The sequence below is a fragment of the Arachis ipaensis genome, chromosome B7 (assembly GCF_059453495.1).
Source record: "Arachis ipaensis isolate K30076 ecotype BB chromosome B7, ASM5945349v1, whole genome shotgun sequence".
NCBI classification, from domain to species: Eukaryota; Viridiplantae; Streptophyta; class Magnoliopsida; order Fabales; family Fabaceae; genus Arachis; species Arachis ipaensis.
In genome coordinates, this window is record NC_142442.1 from 141,263,837 (window position 1) to 141,284,199 (window position 20,363).

Below are 20,363 nucleotides of genomic sequence, written 5' to 3' on the forward strand. Positions count from 1 at the left end.
AGGAGAAAAAATTTGGTAAATGTGAGGAATGTGTGGATATATGATGTGTATCTAAAATTGGAAATTGTCCAATTCATCTTAAGTACTTAAGATTAGGAGTTATTCAATCTATTGACCAAAAAAAAAAAACCCTTGTGAGTAAATAATTAAATTAGCTCTCGAAAGATCACTTATTCTTTAAATTAGTTTCCAAATTTTTTTTTAATCAAATTCGTCTTTCAAAAATTTTAAATTAGTCATTTTAGTCCTACCGTTACCAATGGTATCAAAATTTGATGATGTGACTCATCAAGTGACACCACAATACACCTAGTAGTCCTAAGACGAATTTGACCGTTACCCCATAACCTTGTGTTGCGCTTAGACTAACAACCTAATTCAAAAATAAATAAATGAATAAAAGAAGGGAGAAATCAGAGCTATTCGTTGCATATTGCGCAGTTTTAACATCTCAACTAGAATCCTATTTACATTTTGCTGAATCTTTTATATAACACACCAAGATTTACAACTACTATCTAGTATCTACATCTTCAAGCCCTATTGGCAGAGCGCAGAAGTCAGGCGGCTATTATGAGATGTGCCTCGTAATTTTGTACAAAATCAATTTCCATCTGCATCTCCTTCTCGAGCTGTCAAATTGGTTCTTTCTGCATCATTAGTGGTATTTTGATGCAGGTGGGATGGAAAAGCAAAGAGATTCTTTTGAATCTCATCGGAACTCACGAAGTTCGTTGTATTGCTGCCAGGCAAAGAACCAGACCCGACTGCTGTGACTTGGGTAGAATCAACATCACTACATCCTGCAGAATTTTGTACACTTCTGCTGCTACCTACAACAAGCATGTAGTAGTATCATTAAAAATCATCGCTTTCTATGTGTATTTACACTACACTTATTTTTCCTTAGATCAGTATGTCTAAAATAATGGGAGTATATAATCACGATGTAGGGTAGAAAAATATCATGAAAAGATGTGGCGATAGACAATAATGAGTGGCACTAAACTCTGGCCTAAATAACATTATTGTCGAGGACAAAATAACCTGGAAGAGTCGAGGCAGCAGGTGAGTTTGAAATTCCGGGTGAAGTTCCACTTCCTCTTTTCATCTTTGACTGCAAAAAAGAAATACAAGTTAGGAATGGCGGTCAAATGATTCTCTTACTTCAGGATAATGTCTGACATTGTCAACTAAACATGAAAGAAAAGATTCTTAATCCTTTAAATATACAAGACAACAATAGCCATAGAAGTACTGCATAATTCCCCACTGTCCCGTGGAGAAGTACTCCTAATTCATACTGTACGGTGTAAATCCAAGGTCAATTAGGAACACTCGAATGTCGAGCGTCAAACAACTCCAGCAGAGAAATTCAGTTAGCCTACCTTTGTGAATTCTTCACAATGCTTTACAACAAAGGAGATATTTGCATATCGTCCGTGCAGTAGAGCATATGCCCACAAAAGAAGCTTCCTAGGGATGCTCAGATCAAGTGCTTCAATCCCACTCATATTAGGGTTTAATGGGGTCTCTGCTGCTAATTGGTATGGGATCAAATAAGAGTTGAGCCCAGAGGAAAGCACCACAGAAGAACTCTCCCGGTAAAAATTGTAGCAAGCCCGGAGCAAAGTGTTTGCAGTTTCCAAATTTTCATCGGAAACTTTGTTGATCACTATATTCTTTATTTTTGATAAAATCGCGATCCATTTTGTTTCAATTTTTTCCAAATGAGTTGGATCTTCAAAAGTTGTACTCCATAATTCGTGCGGTTGCAAGTCAATACAGAGCAGTTGGCCATTATCCATCCCACCATCTGTTGAATTCTGAACTTGAATTCTATTCGGGAATTCACATGATATTGGAGTAATTTGTGCCAAATTATATATAAGAGTTCGACACCAAGCAACAGAAGAATGCCTGCATACTTTTGCACAACTACTATTTGAGAACTTAGGATTCTTAAATCGTTTCCTAATCTTCTCATTTATTGCTTCAAGGGTTTCCAGTTTTCCATTTTTCTCCAATGATACAATGTGTTCATGCAGATATCTGAAAAGATTAGAAGATTTGAATAAGCTTTTTCATTGAAAATAATGTTCAGCATTTATGCTTAAGGACGGTCATTGTTGTTCAACATTTTATTACCCGTATATGATACTCTCTGATGTATCTGGGCTCTCAATTTCAGGCAAGCTGCATATTTCTGGCCATAAGCTCCCTTGCTCCATGAACAAAGCAAACATTTTTTCTAGCACATTGTCAGAACATACTGGACCAGAGCTTAAAGTCTGAGAATGGCCCATAGCTGAAACCAGGGCTTTCAAATATCTTCCAATGGCCACTGGTACAATATCTTCAATGCATAGTGAAAACTGCATATATGGTGGAAGCCAATATATAAACACAACCAGGATATGAATCTATCAGATCAAAAAACAAAGAATGCAGAAATAACAGCAGCAATTCTACAAATCAAAATCTAAAACAATTCTCAAATATAAAGTGAATATGCATAAGTCAAATCGTAACTTCAGTTTAAGCAGTAAATCAAGCTCTTTGTGATTTACCCGCTTATCTCCTCGAAGAAAAACATATGCACGTTCAAGAGTACATCTATCTCCAGTCTCTTCCAATAGTTTGAGATAAAACAGCACATACTTTCGAATGCAAGTAATGAATTTTCGCGAACTTTCTGGCAAGTTAACCTCAAGGGATTTTTTGTTCCCAGCTGATCCTGGTGCCTTGCGCCTGAATATTGTAAAATTGAACATAGATTAGGGTTACTACTATGTTGTTGACAATATTGCTATATCCTTGCTCCTTCATAGTGTAACAATAAACAAGTCATACTCATATCCAATGCTTATTTTTATTGAACAAGGAAACCCTAAAGTTACACGACAATTTGGGTATGATTTCTTTCCAATTGGGGAGTAAAAGAAAGAGAATCCTTCCAAGAAATCACATCTTTAAAATATTCAAAAGATTGTTTTAAACAGCATGTTCAATGTAATAGTCATTCATACTTCAAAATCATCCATTGTATGAACCTTGAATCGTGTGTGGTAAAATTCCATTTTGTTCAAGTTCAAACTTGCAGTAAGTTAACAATAAAGGAGTAATAATAAAACCGTACCTTCCTTTTTTAACCGTGCTATCAATTTCCCACATATTTATTGTAAAGGATGAGCGTGAAGATTTGAAGCAGAAAGAAAGCTGATCCTTTGCTCTCTCTGTATCACCGCTCTCACCTCTTTTATAAAGCCCCTGAGCTAATATGTATCTGGCCTTATGAAAATGTTTGAGATCTCCCTCCACACAGGTTTCGAGGGCCGAAAGGCAATCACTATAAAGCAAAGACCATGCAGTCTCCAATTTGAGCAACCCTTCATTGTTAATTTCTAGAGAATTGGCCTTAATGCTTCTCTCCTTTTCATTTGATAATGAGCTATCCACATCACAAAGGATACTCATGACAGCATCTTTTACAGATTGATCAAACGAGTGTGATGAAAGAACCTGCCAGAGACCAAAGTGTTGCCAATTAAGATTAGGTGCACCAGATTCCCTTCCTAACTTAAAAATTAACGATTACAGTTGAAAGCACAAAAATATCTTGAAAAAAAAAATTGATGAACAAGAATAAATACATAATAGCAATAAAACAAAACATACCAAAATAGAGTTTAGTGGTCAGAAAAGGGAACAAAAATAAAAACCTTAAAAATCTCCAAATTATGTTTTCCACACTTCATCAGCAGCTTCAAACGTGAGGCATGCATCCTATACACAGGATCAACAGCTGATGTGTTCAAAGCAATGGCTTTGCTATAATACGTTAATGCAGTTTCATGTGAATATCCAAGCTTTTCGCTGAGTTTACCCAAGTAAAATGCATGCAACCAATCTTGCCTGCACAAAGAAATCAATCATAAACACCACGAAAGAACCAAAGAGACACACAATAATCCATGGGCAAAGAATGTATACTTCAGCATGAATGCTTTCTTGAAATGTCTCATTGAATTCTTGCAAAAGATCTTCCATGCTGCATCCTTTAAGGGCAAAACAGATCTCTGATCATAAAATGGCACTACATTCTGAAGGCTGTCATAGTATACCAGTGCCAGTAACTCATGTATCTCACACTGGACAACACGTTCACAGAAAAAGTTACAAACATAATCAATATGATTCAACATTTAAAAAGATTCTAAGAGTATGGTTAGGGTTAAATAAACACCGCACGCATACAATTTTGCAAATCCATAAGCACTTGTATGTTGGAGATATCACAGCATAAAAGATAATTTTTTTGTAAACTTCATTCTTCAATATTTTCAGAAATTCAATGGAACCGCGTAGCTAGCATGAACAACGACTGCCATAATCTTGATTTACCATGAATATAACATGTGGAAGGAACCTTTTTTTCCATAGAAATTCTTTCCTTTTCTTAAGTTTTGTTTTGGATTAACCAAGAGAGTAATACCCCAGGACAGGAACTATGCTCCTCCAGGAAACGGAAATTATAATAGGCTTCATCTCCCACTTAAAAACTAAAAAGCGTAAATACAAAGAATGTAAAACCTGTTGCGCAGAGGTCTTAGCCAAAGCTAAACTCATTAGCAGGCACCGTCTACTCCTCCTTCGGCTTGTTTCCACTCTACTGGATAAAGTAGGATTCTTCCGCCATGCCACAACATTTACATGCTTGCTGCCATCATTTAGCAACAAATCTACTTCCTGGCTCAGTACAATCAAGAAACATTCATAAAACCATATATGGCAACATATGTTGAAATAAAAAAAAAGGGTTGCCTGTTGCAGAATTTTCAGGGTTTACAGTTTAGTGAACCAATTATTATTTCTAACTTGCCTCATCGTAAATATTCCCAAGTCGCTGCCAGCTTTCAAAACGTAGAGGATTGAACATGAGATCATATTTAAAGAGCTTTGCATTTTGTTCAACAAACTCTTCTCCTTCCTTGGTGAGAACAAATCCAGGCCATTTATCTGTAGCACTCATTTCCTCAGATAGAGCTAAGAAATAATATAAGTTACAGTAGACCTCCAAATATGGCTCAGACCTGAAAACAAATACACTTTGGTTTAACCCTAAGAAGCTAGAGGCAGGGAATATCATGGATACATGGCATAAAATATAGAAGAGACTGGTTTAGCATAACAGTACTTTATAAATGTTTACCTCTTCAATAATGTTGTGTTGTACTGTACAAGTCCTCCCTTATCAGGAAACATAATCCTTGTTATAGCTTCAAGAAATCCATCAGATCCAGCATCACCTGAGAGTTTATCTTCACAAACATTCGGATCATCTAAGAACTTATCTATCAGGTTTCCTAACAACAGGTCCTCTGGTGGCAGCATAAAGTGCTTCCTGATGGCTCTTAAAACTCTACGTAGTTTGACCAATCCAGTCCTCTTGTAAATACAAAATTTTTAGCAAAACAAAATCAGAAACAAAGTTCTATACAACATTCTGCAAACAAACTGAGCCACAGAAATTAGAGATAGAGAGCACTCACAGAAGATGCCTTTGCATAGGGAAGTACATACTTGAAAACATCAGCACATTGTTCTTTGGTCTGATAATCTCCCCGGCTTGTATTTTTGTGCATCACTATATCATCATCATATGATGAATCAGATCTTAGATTCAATCCATATAAACAGAAAAAGCATTGATCTAAGGCACTGTCAATTTTTGACTCAAGTTCCTCCATTTCATCTTCTGAAAGTTCATTCCCATCAATCAATAGATTGCTTGGATTTTCAACCTTACTGAAACTGCTGTCAGTCCCAGCCCCTCCATGATCTTCACACACCATTTCCTTACTGTCTTTTTCTTGAACTCGGCAAGATGCAATCCTTTCTGATATTGTTCCTTCAGAAACCTCCTTCCCAGAATTTAGTTCTCCTATTTTTGTCCAATCCATCTGGACATCTAATATATCTGACTTTGAATCTTCTGCAGATGAATTTACAAGACTATTCCTGGATACCTCTTCACATTGCACGGATTCTTTATTTAGATAGTTAAAGCTGGACTTAAGCTTCATATCCAAGGACAAGAGATGCTTTATTGCAAATCTAAGAAATGTTCCTTCTTCACCTTTTCCACCTTCACCGACACAGCACAGTCCATACTCAGCAAGCAAGTCATGCGTTGCAACAATTAAATCAACCTGAGTTAAGGGTTCAGAAAAGAGTAAAGAGATGTTTTTAATTACCCAAAAGAAAAAACCATAATACAACCAAATCATTGAAAGTAATTTTTTTTCCACAGGATAGCTCACTTGAGTTTTGATAGGTGTAGCTGGGCTGAGATGCTGGAGTTTGCAGAAAACAACGGCTGCATCAACAAAATAGTTGTTTTCTTCTTCATCAGAATGTACTGGTTCAGAGGCTTTGTTACAGACAAGTAAGTTTGCAACATATCTCATGATTAACAATAATAGAGACTGCATTTGGAAAATGCTGTTTGTTGGAACTGTAAGGCCATCCTGCCAGCATAAGAACATTAATGGTTTCACTACAAGTGATATTTGATAGTTAAATATGAAAATGTGTCATGACTAAAACCAGGCTATGTGAACCAGATTTCACATAACACATATTGCGGCTAATTTTATTTTTTAAATAGAAAATGAGAAAAATGCAACATTTAGGATAATAAGATATCCTCCATAACTGAAGAGAAAAGAAAATGAATGACGTATAAAAGAGAAATTAGAATATTGCATCAGGAATGACACAATGTCGAAGTCTTGTCCCACTAGATGGGCCCAGTTCCATAGATGAGATTAAAGCATTGATTGACCGTCATCTCAAGGCAGCAGCTCATGTTAATTTGACATATACTCACACAGTTTGGACAGCAAAAATTGCTTACAAATGTTGGAAGACCTTAAATTGTTGCACAGTGAAAATGTTACTAAATATTGACGACTGATTAGTACATCAAACAATTAAATAATTAGGAAAAAGTTTACAGAACTCCCGCAACTTTGAGTTATGTGCACTTAGGTCATTACTATTTTGCACATTTTTAAAGTAACAGGACCAAAGTGCACGTAGCCAACTGATGGGGATTTTCTACTCTTGCGTAAATAAGTACTTCCTGCTATAGTAGGAGAAAGAGCAACAGGGTCGCAAAACTGCTGTGCAGACAAAGTTCTGTATCTTTCCCTTAAAAGAGTCCAATAAATGGATGTCTGTATCAACAAAACCATTTCAAAACATAAAGCAAAAACCAAATCCTGAATAACGTTATGAAATCCAATTGTTATAAACCCCAAATGTTACTGAGTGAAAACAAGCTGATAATTTGGATAACTAACAGCACTGTGAGGTAGGTTTAAAAGACTCTCTAAGAGGAGGAATACAAAAGGAAAACCTAAAAAGATTCAGTTGATAATTAACAGTCTCCAGTAAATAATTCCAAATCAAAGAATCAGACCCCTTTTTTTCTTTCGAATTCCATACGGAACAAAAGAAATACATATTAGAGGAAAAGAACAAGATAAGCGGGAGAACAAAGCTCCAAAAGTAACTTCTGTCCTTATTTTTTTTCTTCAGATTTGGTAGGAGAAAAATAATTTCAGAGAAGAAACACTCCATGGAATAGAAAAATTATAACCAAAACCATCATATATACCCAAAAGGATAAAATGTAAAGCAGAGCCAATCAGTCTCCTTGAATCTAACACAAGAAATCTCTCACTACAGGGGAAAGAAAATCATGACCATACACAACAATGAAGTACAACCTTTTGGTTTTTACATGCAATGAGAAATGTTTTACCATGTTGACAATATCTAGATGTTGCTGTGAACATGAAGGAAACTTAATTACATTTGTAGTTCATAAACTTAATCCTGGGTGAACAGTGAGAATATTTTTCTCAGAAACTTGCTTCATGGCTATCACAGCTTAGAATCCTAAACTAATGAGAATGATATATACTTACAGAATCTCCACGATGGTCAATAACTTTCTTCACTTGAGAAATACAATCAGAGAGTGCCTTCACTTCCTGTGCAACCAAGTGACTACAATGCTTGGTTGAACTTTCATTTGAATCAATCTCAAAATTAGGAGATACCACTAAGTCAATAGTTTGATCAGAAAATTTAAATGATGTCATACATTTATTTAATCCCATTATTGCCATAAGTATTTTCAGCTTTTTATAGTGGCAATTGAAATACATTTCTACATCCATTGGCTCTATCTTCTGACATGCTTCTATTAGAACATCTAAAGCCATTAGTTCAATGGAAGTTATTTTTTCATCTTTTTTATCTGGCACTGTAAGAGAAAATGCATCAATGTAGACATCCTGTGTGGAGAATAGAAGTGGAGAGAGCAATGATATACACTCCAAATACTTTTCTTGTTCCATCAACTCAATGACAGAATTTTCCATCAAGAAATTGACCTTTAATATATTGATCTCGTAAAGAACTCTATCAATGTTCAGCTCTTTTACGGCCTTGCAATGCATACGACGGACTGAACATGGAGAATCTTCCATAGTTTCCCGCTTTGCCAAAAGTGACAAAGAAATACAAAATTCTTCACAACCTTTTGCCCTGTTACCATCAAAAACAGACATTCTCCCACTTAGCCAGAAGAATCGAACCCAAAATGCACTATTCTCCATCAGAAATGAGCTGTCTGAATTGCTCTCATTAGAGGTATCAACTGATATTCTATCCATCCCTTGGAAACTACCAAGCAAACCTTCATCTTCATTCAAGGCATGTTTCAAGTGAAATGGATAATCTAGAGCTACAGACTCTATGATCTTACAGAGATGATAAGATGTCTCTGACATATATTCTGATTGTTTAGAACCAGGGGAGGAGCATAATCCAAAGTCATGATACAACTCGGCAAGAAAAAGACTACATTCAGCAGTTCGTTCCATTCCCCAATGCCGTGTCAACCTTTCTAACTCAAGAAATTTGACAAAAGCATCTTGATATAGGAGGCCTTGTCTTGCAACCTCTTCCAAAAGCAAGTGCCCCATATGATAAGCACCGTAATTTTTTGAAGTTTGTAATAGAAATGCACAAACATTATTATTTTCAGAATTTACTGAATAGGATAATGCACAGTTATCACTATCAACAATATCTGGACTACCCAATCCACGATCAATGAATGGCTCTAAGTATTGAATGACAACCTTTGCCCGGTCCTTGCCACAAGAATCTGATTCTTCTTTCCCTGGTTTACGACTACGCAGCCTTTCTAGTCGAGAACTTCGCCTTTCATGTGGTTGTTCTTCTTGGATATTTGCTTCTTTACCTTTAGCACTTGGCCTTTCTATGTTACCATCACGCGAAGCACTGCTTTCACCACAGGGCCCTACCCCTTCCACGGTATTCATAGCAGCTTCCAAACAAGGTAAGCTTATGCTTAGTCTAACATCCGGAGAGATGCACAATTTTTCAGGGTTTACATCAGAACTTTGTAGGATTTCCAGCAGGGCATCAGCCAAAGCCACCCAGGAAGCTTCTGTCAGCTGCAGTTCTCTGTTCTGGTTTGGCTTTTTGAATGCAACACCCTCATCTGCATTCTCATTACTAGCTTTTCTCTTATCCGGAAATTTGAGGCGCACATGTTTTGGTTCAAGTTTGTCTATGCCTCTGGGAGCAAATGGCAATGGTTCTGACTCTTCAATGGTATTTTTAACATGCAATGCACGAGAATGTGATGGCCAGTGCCTCAAAATCAACTCAGTGACAGACAAGCAAGCAACCTCATCGCCAATAGCAATAAGAACTTCCAAAAGCTTTTCCATGCAATTCCCTGTAGTTACATCAAGGGCAAAAGATCACGAAGACATATACATATGTAATATGTGCATTACGCTCTATGTAATATGTACATATTTGGAGGGGATGACATGCACTGAATTACTATTGAAAAGAATGTGATTTGAAAAGAACTTTCAGAGCAAAAATCTTATTATAAGAAATAACTACCTCACCAATTTTGAAATAACTAGTTTTGCTTGAGTAAGAGGGTGATCTTCACATCGTAGTAAAATTTCAAACTTGAGACATGATAGTCATGGTGCTTAAAGGGGTAAAAGGGCGTCAATGCCTGACCTAATATCCCGTAACTGTAGGAGCCTTGTGCATTCGGACTCCTCTACTTATTTATGTTTTGGTAGGGTTAAATAGAAATTACTTGAGTGTATAATTACAAATTAACCTCCAAAAAAGGAACAAAGTTGAGCTATGTTTAAACGTTATGGTTGGAGTGGTTAATCCTTGTAAAATAATGTCAAATACGTAACATAAATTCTCCCTGATGTCCATTCAGTCAGAATAAATGAAAAATTACTTCTTGCTGAATAGCATTTCACATTTCTCCAGATATTAATTTCATATTTGATGCCAACTGAGAAGGAAATAAAAAACCAAAAGTAGTTCTATTGTCCATAATGCATTTGAACACTGCAGAACAAAGAGACTGAAGGATACACTCAATTGAAGGACAAAGATCATACAGAAGGGAAACAAACTCTGAATTTCACAGCCGGGAAATACTAATGAGAGCTCAACAAATAAAACCCCAACCAATGGACATAATTAAAAATATACAAGTGCTTACAGTTATTGGGGCTACACATGAGGCCTTGCTCAAATGCCCAACGGGAAATACTCAGTAAGTTCATTGAGCATGACAATGTTCCCAGCTGGTTCCAGACAACAGAATCTTTTGAATCAATCTCGACAGCTTGAAGATAACAGTGCAGAGCATTCTCATAATGTGCAGAACCTAGCTGAAGAAATACAGTGGCAAGGTTCTTCAGTGCCAAAAATCTGTGGAGAAAATCAATAGCTAACAGTCACATATACTTAAAGAAGAATATTGTTCAGAAGAGAATAAGAATAATATAAGCACGTGGGAGGCCAAAAACCCAGTTGCATAGAGAACTGCAACATGAATGACACAAGACATTTGTAGACATGTATTACACAAGTCACATAGGGCCTCGAAATCCACATCAAGCAACCCTGGCCAAGCACTTGGAAAGCACAATCTAAAAAAGTCAAAATTATGCCTATGTATGAAGCTATGCAAATAGTTCATACTCATCTGTTGATGGGGATTGCCAACCTTTGCTTTTGTTGTGTGAGGCTATGCAACCATTTTTACGAAGACCCACAGTGGTTTTATGACTAACATCCACCACCCATGCACTTTGTCAAAATGCATAAAGTAACAAAATTATCAGAATATCATAATCATGGTGAGCCCTTAACCCATGGCAAAGGAACTCATTGCAATATACTCGTGCCCAATGTCACTCTAACAGACTAAATGTTGAAAGAGGAGGTTTATATGAGAATACAATTACAGAACAATTGAAAACACAACATGAGATAGAATACAATACATAATAGAGTCAAGAACAAAACCTTAGTTGCAAAAGATGACTATCACTGACACTGCTATCCACCTGATGACAGAAAATACACCATTAGATCATTGTACTTCCAATTTAAAACGAAAGTGTATACAACCATGGAACAAAAAATATATGCACTAGGTGAAATCCAAAACCTGTGCATTAGCTAAAAGAGGATCTTTAAGTACTGATTCTAATAACTCGCGAGCCTTTTGGTAGTCTTTAGATTGTAACTTGAGTAACCCATCATGATAAGTTTGAGTCAGATGAAATTCCTGAAACAGCAGGGAAAAGAAAAATGATGCTGAATGAATAATGCTATGCAGCACTTGAGACACTCGGATATGTCGATCACAATTTCATAACCCTAGATTTTCAAACAGTAACAATGATTATAATTTTTTTTTTTAAAAAAAGCACATGAACAACAAGCCACGGAACATTACTACCTCAATGCTACTAAGATTATGAAGAACCCTAGTCACTGAACCCTAAACTGAATTTCCAATATAATGCCATAACCATTTATCATAGAAGTTAAGTAAAAAGGAACATGCCTGAGCTTCTTTGGTAGGAGCTAGTGGCTCCCATTTAGCTTTCGGGTCAGTATCATTGATAGCTGCAATTGAGAACTAAGAAGAAAAGGAAAAAAAAAAGGAGCTCTTATCAGATTCCAAATCGAAAACTTAGCATTTCATTGAAGACGAAGCTGGTGAGAAACGTAGAAGCTATCGCAGTAACGACACGATAAAGACGAAAATGCATGTACCATATTCAATGTTCAGAAATGCAAAATGTTAGTTTGTCACTGTTAGATCATCAATTTTTTAGGGTTCCAAGCTTCGATTTCAGTCTTAGCTTTCGAATTTTTTTTCTCTCTCCGTTTCCGGTTGTTTTAGCTTGTAAGCGAGGGAGAGCGGGCGCGCTCTCAGAACGGCCCTTCAACCGTTTAAGAAACGACATCGTTTTAGGGATTCTTGCTTTTTTGTCATTTTCTGTTTTTTTATCATTATTTTAGAAATACAAAAAGGAAAAGTTTAGGGACAGCAATTTTGTTAAATTCTGGCCAGCATGTAACCAGCAAAAAAAAAGTGAGCTATTGAATGAAATTTCACACCATATTATCATTGATAATTATTTGATAGCTACAAATCATAAAAATTGCTTGCCCTAACATTCTTCGTAGAAAAAAGTGCGAGAGTTCATTTGACTTCTCATTTTTTTTAAACGCCCATTCCAAACGACGTCGTTTTGATTTTTTAATTAACAAAAAAAAACCCTGGCTGAATCTGAAGCACCACCAGAGACACTGTCACATAGAGGCAGAGCTGGGAGCTCACCTCGGTACCGCCACTGCATGCTCGCCGCGCCTCCCTCCGCCTTTCCTCCGTCTCAGTGAGTGGTTGTTACTGCTCGTTCCTCGTGGTCCGTGCCTCCGTGGTTATTGCTGCCTGCACGCTGCCGTTCGTCGTCCACCTTCCGGAATCGATTCTGCCTCTGCAACAACAGGTAACCATTTTATTTTTTTTCCAGTTATTCATTGATGTTATTGCTGTTAATTTTATTGTTGCTTGGTTTATGATGCTGATTAGAATATGGCAGTGGTTGAAATATTGAATTGGTTTTTAAATTTGTTTATGAATATGAATATGAATATGCAGTTGTTTTGCTGATTATGAATATGCTGAGTTTTGTTGATTGTTGAATTGGTTTTTGAATTTGTTTATGAATATGAATATGCAGTGGTTTTGCTGATTATGAATATGCTGCGTCTTTGTTGATTGTTGAATTGGTTTTAGCTCCTTTGATCTCTTTCATACTTGGATTTGTTGAGTGGTTTTGATTGGAAAGTGTTCTGAATTCACAGTTTGTTGAAGTGCCAGTTATATGTTTTTTGATTGAACTTTTGAAGAAAATAATGTTGGGAGGATTCTATGTCGCTCTATTTGTAATATTATTCGTAGTTAGATAGGACTTGGTTGGTGTAAAGCCTCTCTAGAAAATATCAAATTTGAACTAAATTGTTTAGTTGACTTTGTCAGTGTGTGCTTGAACTGAAAACTGTATGCAGATAAAAGATAAAACGTTTTTATTTTAACTTTCAAATCAGTTTGAGCTTAACCAAATTAATAATTTGACTGTCACCAAAAAAAAATTAATAATTTGACTGTTAGCACCTTTTTCGTCAATCAAGTGTGCAATGCCTTGATTTATTATCTTTTTACCTATTTTTGTTTTCCCTTCCCTTGATTTTTAGTGCTTATGGCTAAGATTTTTTCAATTCCAGCTTTTAAGCTGGCATAAGTCTATCTTCATCAGCAAGGAGTGAGCTTTTTACAAGTTCAAATACATACTTGTTTTTCCTTTTGTTGTTTTGTTGAACTTCTTGTCTCAACGAGACTTTTGTTAATTAATATATTGTGTGACTTTAGTTTATGACTTCAAAAAATTGAACTTGTATTTCAAATTTTAATTTTAAGTTTTTTACTATTTTATATTTTTATTTAAATAAGACTGGTTCAACTGTGATCCACCGGTTGAACTAGTGACCCAATAGCCTGATGGGTTCGATCACCAGGTCGGTTCTTACACCTATGGGTATAATAACTAATTAACTATCAAATTTTAACAACGGCCTCTTTTTCCCTTCACCCGGTTTTGGCTTCTCTAAGTTTTGCATTTAAAGGTATGCATGTTTCTACCGCAACTGAAGATTTTAGTGTTAATTTTGATATGACTGGAATGAGCTTAGAATTTTTTATTTTGGTTCTGTCTGTAAATCATTGGCGAAATTAATTGAGTGGAAACTGAAGAGAAGGTGTTTGATAAAAGGCCTACGGAAAACTAGTCAAGGACATCTTCTTCTTTTCTTTTCTTCTTTTCCCCTTCAGCTGGGGGCATTTCAGCAGGTTCAATCCAAATTAGTTGCCAATTCTGAAGCTGCATTATCATGTCTTTTTTATTTCTCAAAGTATTCAAGAGGCTACTGTGTGTTATTGTTCTGCCTTTGTTTACCTTTCTGTGCGGAAGTTGTTAGTTACTTAGTTTAGTTAGCTCAGGGATCTGGAATCAAACATTGTGTTCATAAGATTGCTTTAGTAAGGGAGAGAATTGCTCACTCTCCATCCCACCATGATAATCAAGTAAATTCCCAAGCTCATTTTGGCCAAATACAAGAAGGACATAATCATTCTTCAAGATTTGATTTGTCTATTTATTTCATAGTGAAGGGCAAACTAGTCTAACTAAACAAATTTATCACTCTCAAATCGTAAAATCTTATATACATGTGATGTATTCTCCTCTTTATCTAGTCTCAGGTGACAGGTGGTGCAGTTTCATAAAAACAAAAACCAACAAACATGCTAAATTCTGCATACTATTATATGGTCAAGTGTGTACTAAAATACTGAACATTTTCAGGTATCGGATGAAGATTTGGATGTCATCTTCATCATCTACCCATCACATTTATATGTGTAATATGTTTATTCTACTTTGCATTCTCCAGATCATCATAAAGGGCCCAGCCCTCTGCTTTGGGAATATGTAAGCACCATATAAAAGTCCCCAGTTATGCTTCCATTATAAAATTTTAGAAATGATTGCATTAGAAAAGAGTTTTGGGGTAGCACCATCTTAAATAGTATGGATATGTTTGGAGAAGTTTTATTAAAACTCCAATAAGAAAAGTGGTTCAGATGGAAGACGACCTAAACAAACTTTAGAGAAAATTGTTAAAAATAGATTTAAAATATAAATAGTTTAAACATATATCATTTATGTAGGGCATTTTGACATTGACTCATGTAGCATATGATTTATTATGATATCGTTTGATCTATGTAGTCGATTATGTCTAAATAGACAATCAATAAGACAAGACTTTGTTGTTAACTAAACATACAATTTTTTTCTTCTTTTCACAAAGGAATATCTTTACCTGAGACAGTTATTTGCCAAACATGCTTTTGGTTTACATTCTACATATCAGAATTCTTGTTGTGAACTTAGTCTTAAGGTCAAATGCTCACTGTGGCAGGGATGAGGATAAAATTCTGAGAGTTGGAGAAGAGCTTGAGAGAGAAACGTTGCTATTACAAGGTGGCTCTCGCTTTTATCAATTAGAGAATCTGAGACCACACACTTGGTATGAAGTGAAGATATCATATCCAGCTTCTGTATGTATACATAGCATACCTTCATTAAGTTCTTTGCATGGAAATCTCTACTCTGGAAACTGACATATACAAAATTAAAAAACACCAGGTACCAGCTATTTTCTCCATACAACTACTTAAATCGAAATTGTTGGTGAACAGTAACAGGAGATTACTCAACACTGAGAAGCTCATTTTCAAATCCTATGGTGATGAGGTCCAATATTTAATATGAAATATGGTAGTTGAAATTTCTTAAACTTAAATGTATGCATGTGCTTAATTTTATTGTGTTCTGCCCTTGCAACATTGACATAATTCAGGATAAACACAACATATTATTGGTAACTGTGGAGCCAGAGGGGTTTCCAGCAATACCACATGTACAAGAGAGGGAGTTTATTATCTTCAACATTGGTAAGCTTTTTTGCAAAGTATCTGTATTTGCAATCTATGTATATATGACGTATCCCATTTGGTCCTTTTCTATTGTCTCCAATTATTTATTCTTTTTTTTTTTCTAACTACAGATATATAAGAACTTTCACACTTTTAAGTTAAAATTATGTAATTGCCATAAACATACTAATTGCTATTAGTAGTGGCTGCATCCAAAGGGGTTGATTGCATGCCTTCATTGAATTCTCTTTCATCTTAAGATATTTACATTATTTCCATGACTTGTCCTCATGGAATTCTGATATTGATATCTTGTATCCTCCTCTTTTTTTACTACAGTCTGTGACGAACTGTTATTAGGCATACCCCACAAAGCTTGGTGGGTAGTGGCGCTGGCATTACTCTGTCTATGCATTGCATTCGTCATCCCTTCTTTTCTTCCACCGTATTTGTTACCAAAAAACCAAGTGTCAAGGTCTACTCAACATGTCTCAAAAACTTTTTGACAAGTGATTGTGATTATAACATTATTTGAGGCACACCTACATATTCATGTTACACTGAAGACAAATTTGGAATCCACCAGGTTCTTTATATACCCCCATCATATTTTAGATGTATTCTGCATGCAAGAAACAGAGGTTCCATTTTTACTTTTGATGATGATGCTCCTAACATTATTTACTACTATTTTAGAAATGCGTTACTTCAGTTTTGTTTCTGATTACCAATATCTTGCATGGCTTTGAATTCACACATGGATAACCTGGTAAAATTTTTTTGGAGGGGTGACAAATATTTTTGATAAATCAAAAAATCATGTGGTTATATTTTAGCTTTTTGAAAAATTAAGAATGCTTTTATAAAGGTAGTATTGCCTTTTTGAAAAATTAAAATGCTTTTGAAAAAAAAAAATAAGTTTTAAGATACTATCTTGTAGTTTTCTAAAATTAAAATATAATATTAATAAAAATACATATTTTTTCTTACCTCGTTATTATTTTATTATATTTTTTCTATTAATGTCACTTTAATTATTAAAATCAATTTCACAAACATAATTTTTAACACACACATCTGATGTATATTTTTGCTTCCCCTACAGCTAGTTAATAGAGCAACAAAAATGGTGAAAAAGGAACAGTTCTAAGAAATAATCAAACACATATCTTAAGACGAGGAAATATTCTTACAAGAGTTCTGATTTATTAACATGATGACTACACAAATAAAGTGAGAGATTCATCCTCAGAAACCAACAAAGATACAATAAAAAGTGAAAAGACAAATACAGAATATAACACTGGACAGTGGACACAAGATACAAACATGATAACGTGACATGAAACTCCAACATGCAAATCTCAAAAGGGTGCCTATGACTTCGAGTACCACCTCCAACCTCACTCACCCACACATACACACAAAGCTTCCATTTTTCATCATCACAATGATGATCAATACCCTTGTGTGCCCTCCTGAGCCCTACCAGCACCAGCATAATCCTTGGCCCTGTCCTTAACATCCCTAGCCTTATCAGCAATCACCCCTTTAGCATAATCAAGCCTATCAGAGCCAGCAGGGTGTTTCCCAGTGACATAGCTGTACAACCATGACAATGCAGCAATGGCAGCAACACCACAGCCACCAGAGAACAAGAATCCACCAGCAGCCAGTGCAAGGGTTATGGCAGCAGGGACAAGGATAGGACTGAAGATAACAAGAAGTGGTGTTGCAATGATCAAACCTATGACAGTTCCAGTGAGGATCAACCCAGACAGGATCAAGAATGAGACACCAATGGCTGATGCTGTCATGAACTTGATGGCTTGGCGTATAGGTTGGTTAGTACTGGGGTCATAGGAGGTTCCATAAGATGAACCATAGGTGCCTCCTCCACCATAGGATGATCCATAGGACCCTCCTCCTCCATAGCCTGTCCTTGTTTGATCAGACATAATGGTAAATGGGTTTTGGTGGCTGGTGACTTTTGAGAATTTTTAGACAAGAAGTGATGGGGTTTGAGGAAGAGTGAGAGAGAAGTGAAGGGAATGTATAGCAATGAAGGGAGGTTAAGCTGGCAAAAGGGGAGGGTGCATTGCTGTGTCGTGGCGGCTTTGCATGAAACTGAGGTGGAGGTGATGCAACACCTGTCCCTTTAACTGACTGGTGTCTTCTAACACTGATCACCATACATTGTTACATTGTTACATTGTTACAGGACCCTTTCTCTGCTGGGGACCATGGCATGCTTTCGATAATGGTAATTTTGATATTTTTTAATAGAGTTATGTCTCCTTTTCTTTGAAATAACTGTCTATTTGGGAAAAAAAATTCATAACATTAATTAATTAACGGCTTAATTACTCTGATGAGTAAACCATAAATAAGTACTTGGTTTTTTATTTTAAAAATAAATAAATGTTTTACTAATTAAAAATTATACAATAATATATGAAAAAAAGATAATTTACTTTCTAATTTAAAAAAAAAAATCGACACAATTGTAATAATAATTAAAAAAAAAAAAGTTGCATGGGAATATTGGCTTCAGAGAAGAATCTTTTTGTGCTTGAGAATTGAGATAAGGCGAAAGACTTACAAAAGAAAAGTTATTTTCATGTCTTCTATGATTAAATGATGATACATTGTATTTCCAATTTTTATGTTTATACTTTATAATATTTTAAGGCATTTATTAATATTATATTCAATTATGTAAATGTTAGATGTTTTTTACTTAAAACCTAATAAAAATATCATGTTTAATATGTTAGAGAAGTATGTACGTTTATAAAATTAAACGTAAATTTAATTGTTAATATAGTTATAATAACAAGGCATGAAAATTAATTTATTAGTTAAAAGTTTACATTACGTATTAAATATACGATTATGATTAAACTACATGCGCGCGATCTCTATTATTAAAATACTATTACGATTGTTTTTAAGTACGTGATAACGTCGTTGTTCGAACTGTAATTTTGGTTTTACTCTCTCGTGTCAATGCAAGAAAGCTGACGAAGCTTCTTTTATATATTTCACAAGAGAACAACTAGGGAACCAAAAGCATATTAGCCAAAAACCAGCCAAAATATGTTTGGGTTCTATGAAAAATTGGGTTTTGGTTTGTGCTCCGTGATCTCAGGAACAGTTTTCAAACAGATTATTCAAAAAGTGATTCTAATTAAACGGTTTTGTTTACTTTTTGGCTGATCACTTTTTGGTTCCATATACTTTTCCATTTCACAAAGAATCTATTCATCGACGTTAGGCTGCGGAAAAAGAGCACTCGGACAAATTGAAATGGTATAGAGAGAATATAATTCATTTTATAGTTATTTTTTATTATTTTATTATTATTTAAAATGTGGGTCTTACCTTTATTAATTTTTCTTTTATTCTATTAAAAAAAATCTGTAAACTTATATTTTTACCATATAATTCACCGCAAAAAACTACTTTGCATGTTTTTCTTAAGACGCATAAAGAGTAGTTGAGCTGAACACCAAAAGAAAAACTATATAAAAATAAGTTTTTTTTCTTTACAATTAAATTCAATCGGGTTGGCCTAAATTCACAAAAACTAACCACGTATAAACACATACTTTTGCAACTGTTTAATAGTGCGAACATTAATATGAAAAACGATTCTTCTCGTTCAATCAAAACCTAAAGATCAAATTCAAAATTTATGCAAAAACTCAAGAAAATCTTAAAGTTACGTTCCAAATCTTCACCAAAAAACATAGAAACAGAAGATGAAAGATTATTGAAGGTATTGTTCACTGGTCGTCCAGTTTTTTCACTTTTTTCTTTCGCATTTTCGATCACAAAACACTAGATAGTCATATTGGTACGAAGAATAAGAAGCGTAATGCCAGGATTAGCAGGAGAGACACATATTGCTTTTGTGAAAAGGAGAAAGATACATGATAGAGTTTTGATTGCTTGTGAGACTGTGCAGTGGCTGAAGACGAGGAAGAAGAGTTCAGCGATAATTAAGTTGGATTTTCAAAAAGCATATGATAGAGTCAAGTGGAGTTTTGTAGATATCGTCATTCAAAAGATGGATTTTGGTATTAGATGGCGAAGATGGGTCAAGGAGTGTATTTGCTCGGCGTTTATGTCGATTCTGATAAATGGTTCACCATCTAAATCCTTTAGCATGGAACGAAGTTTAAGGCAAGGCAATCCTCTCTTCCCTTTTTCTTTATTCTTATTGTTGATGTACTCTATAGGATGATAGCTGAGGCTGTGAGAAATAACAGGATTTTTTTCTTGTTGGTTTGACGGGACAATATTAAATTGTCTCACTTACAGCTTGCAGATGACATCATCT

General features: G+C 35.3%; 3 protein-coding genes across 7 annotated transcripts; 1 reads left to right on the forward strand and 2 right to left on the reverse strand.

Moving 5' to 3' along the window:
* Window positions 1-376: 376 nt before the first annotated feature.
* LOC107606272 (Tetratricopeptide repeat (TPR)-like superfamily protein) lies at window positions 377-12,420 on the reverse strand. Of its 4 annotated transcripts, none has more exons than XM_016308308.3 (20): window positions 12,229-12,399; window positions 12,017-12,091; window positions 11,615-11,734; window positions 11,470-11,510; window positions 11,143-11,250; window positions 10,658-10,869; window positions 7,998-9,847; window positions 6,324-6,530; window positions 5,553-6,212; window positions 5,213-5,448; window positions 4,883-5,093; window positions 4,594-4,749; window positions 3,994-4,151; window positions 3,723-3,915; window positions 3,140-3,522; window positions 2,571-2,751; window positions 2,149-2,375; window positions 1,389-2,052; window positions 1,048-1,117; window positions 377-833 (listed from the first exon to the last, which is right to left on the reverse strand). In XM_016308308.3, exons 1-20 carry the CDS (start codon window positions 12,229-12,231, stop codon window positions 604-606), a joined length of 5,985 nt encoding a protein of 1,994 aa, XP_016163794.1. In that variant the 5' UTR covers window positions 12,232-12,399; the 3' UTR covers window positions 377-603. The 4 variants fall into 4 exon arrangements, with proteins under 4 accessions (XP_016163794.1, XP_088349039.1, XP_016163795.1 ...); XM_088492913.1 differs by having other exon boundaries at window positions 4,594-4,745; window positions 4,879-5,093; XM_016308309.3 differs by lacking the exon at window positions 11,143-11,250 and having other exon boundaries at window positions 12,229-12,420.
* Window positions 12,421-12,667: 247 nt separating this feature from the next.
* Window positions 12,668-18,041, forward strand: LOC107606273 (uncharacterized). 2 transcript variants are annotated; one of them, XR_002350595.2, is made up of 7 exons: window positions 12,721-12,968; window positions 14,883-15,008; window positions 15,502-15,640; window positions 15,729-15,836; window positions 15,943-16,036; window positions 16,358-16,604; window positions 17,124-18,041. XR_002350595.2 is itself a non-coding variant. In XM_021106576.2 (6 exons), exons 2-6 carry the CDS (start codon window positions 14,890-14,892, stop codon window positions 16,522-16,524), a joined length of 627 nt encoding a protein of 208 aa, XP_020962235.1. In that variant the 5' UTR covers window positions 12,668-12,968; window positions 14,883-14,889; the 3' UTR covers window positions 16,525-16,745. The 2 variants fall into 2 exon arrangements, 1 of the variants encoding a protein (XP_020962235.1); XM_021106576.2 differs by lacking the exon at window positions 17,124-18,041 and having other exon boundaries at window positions 12,668-12,968; window positions 16,358-16,745.
* On the reverse strand, window positions 17,205-17,976 carry LOC107606274 (oleosin Ara h 15.0101). Its single transcript, XM_016308311.3, has one exon. The coding sequence runs from the start codon at window positions 17,974-17,976 to the stop codon at window positions 17,476-17,478; it is 501 nt and encodes a 166-aa protein (XP_016163797.1). The 3' UTR covers window positions 17,205-17,475.
* Window positions 18,042-20,363: the final 2,322 nt, after the last annotated feature.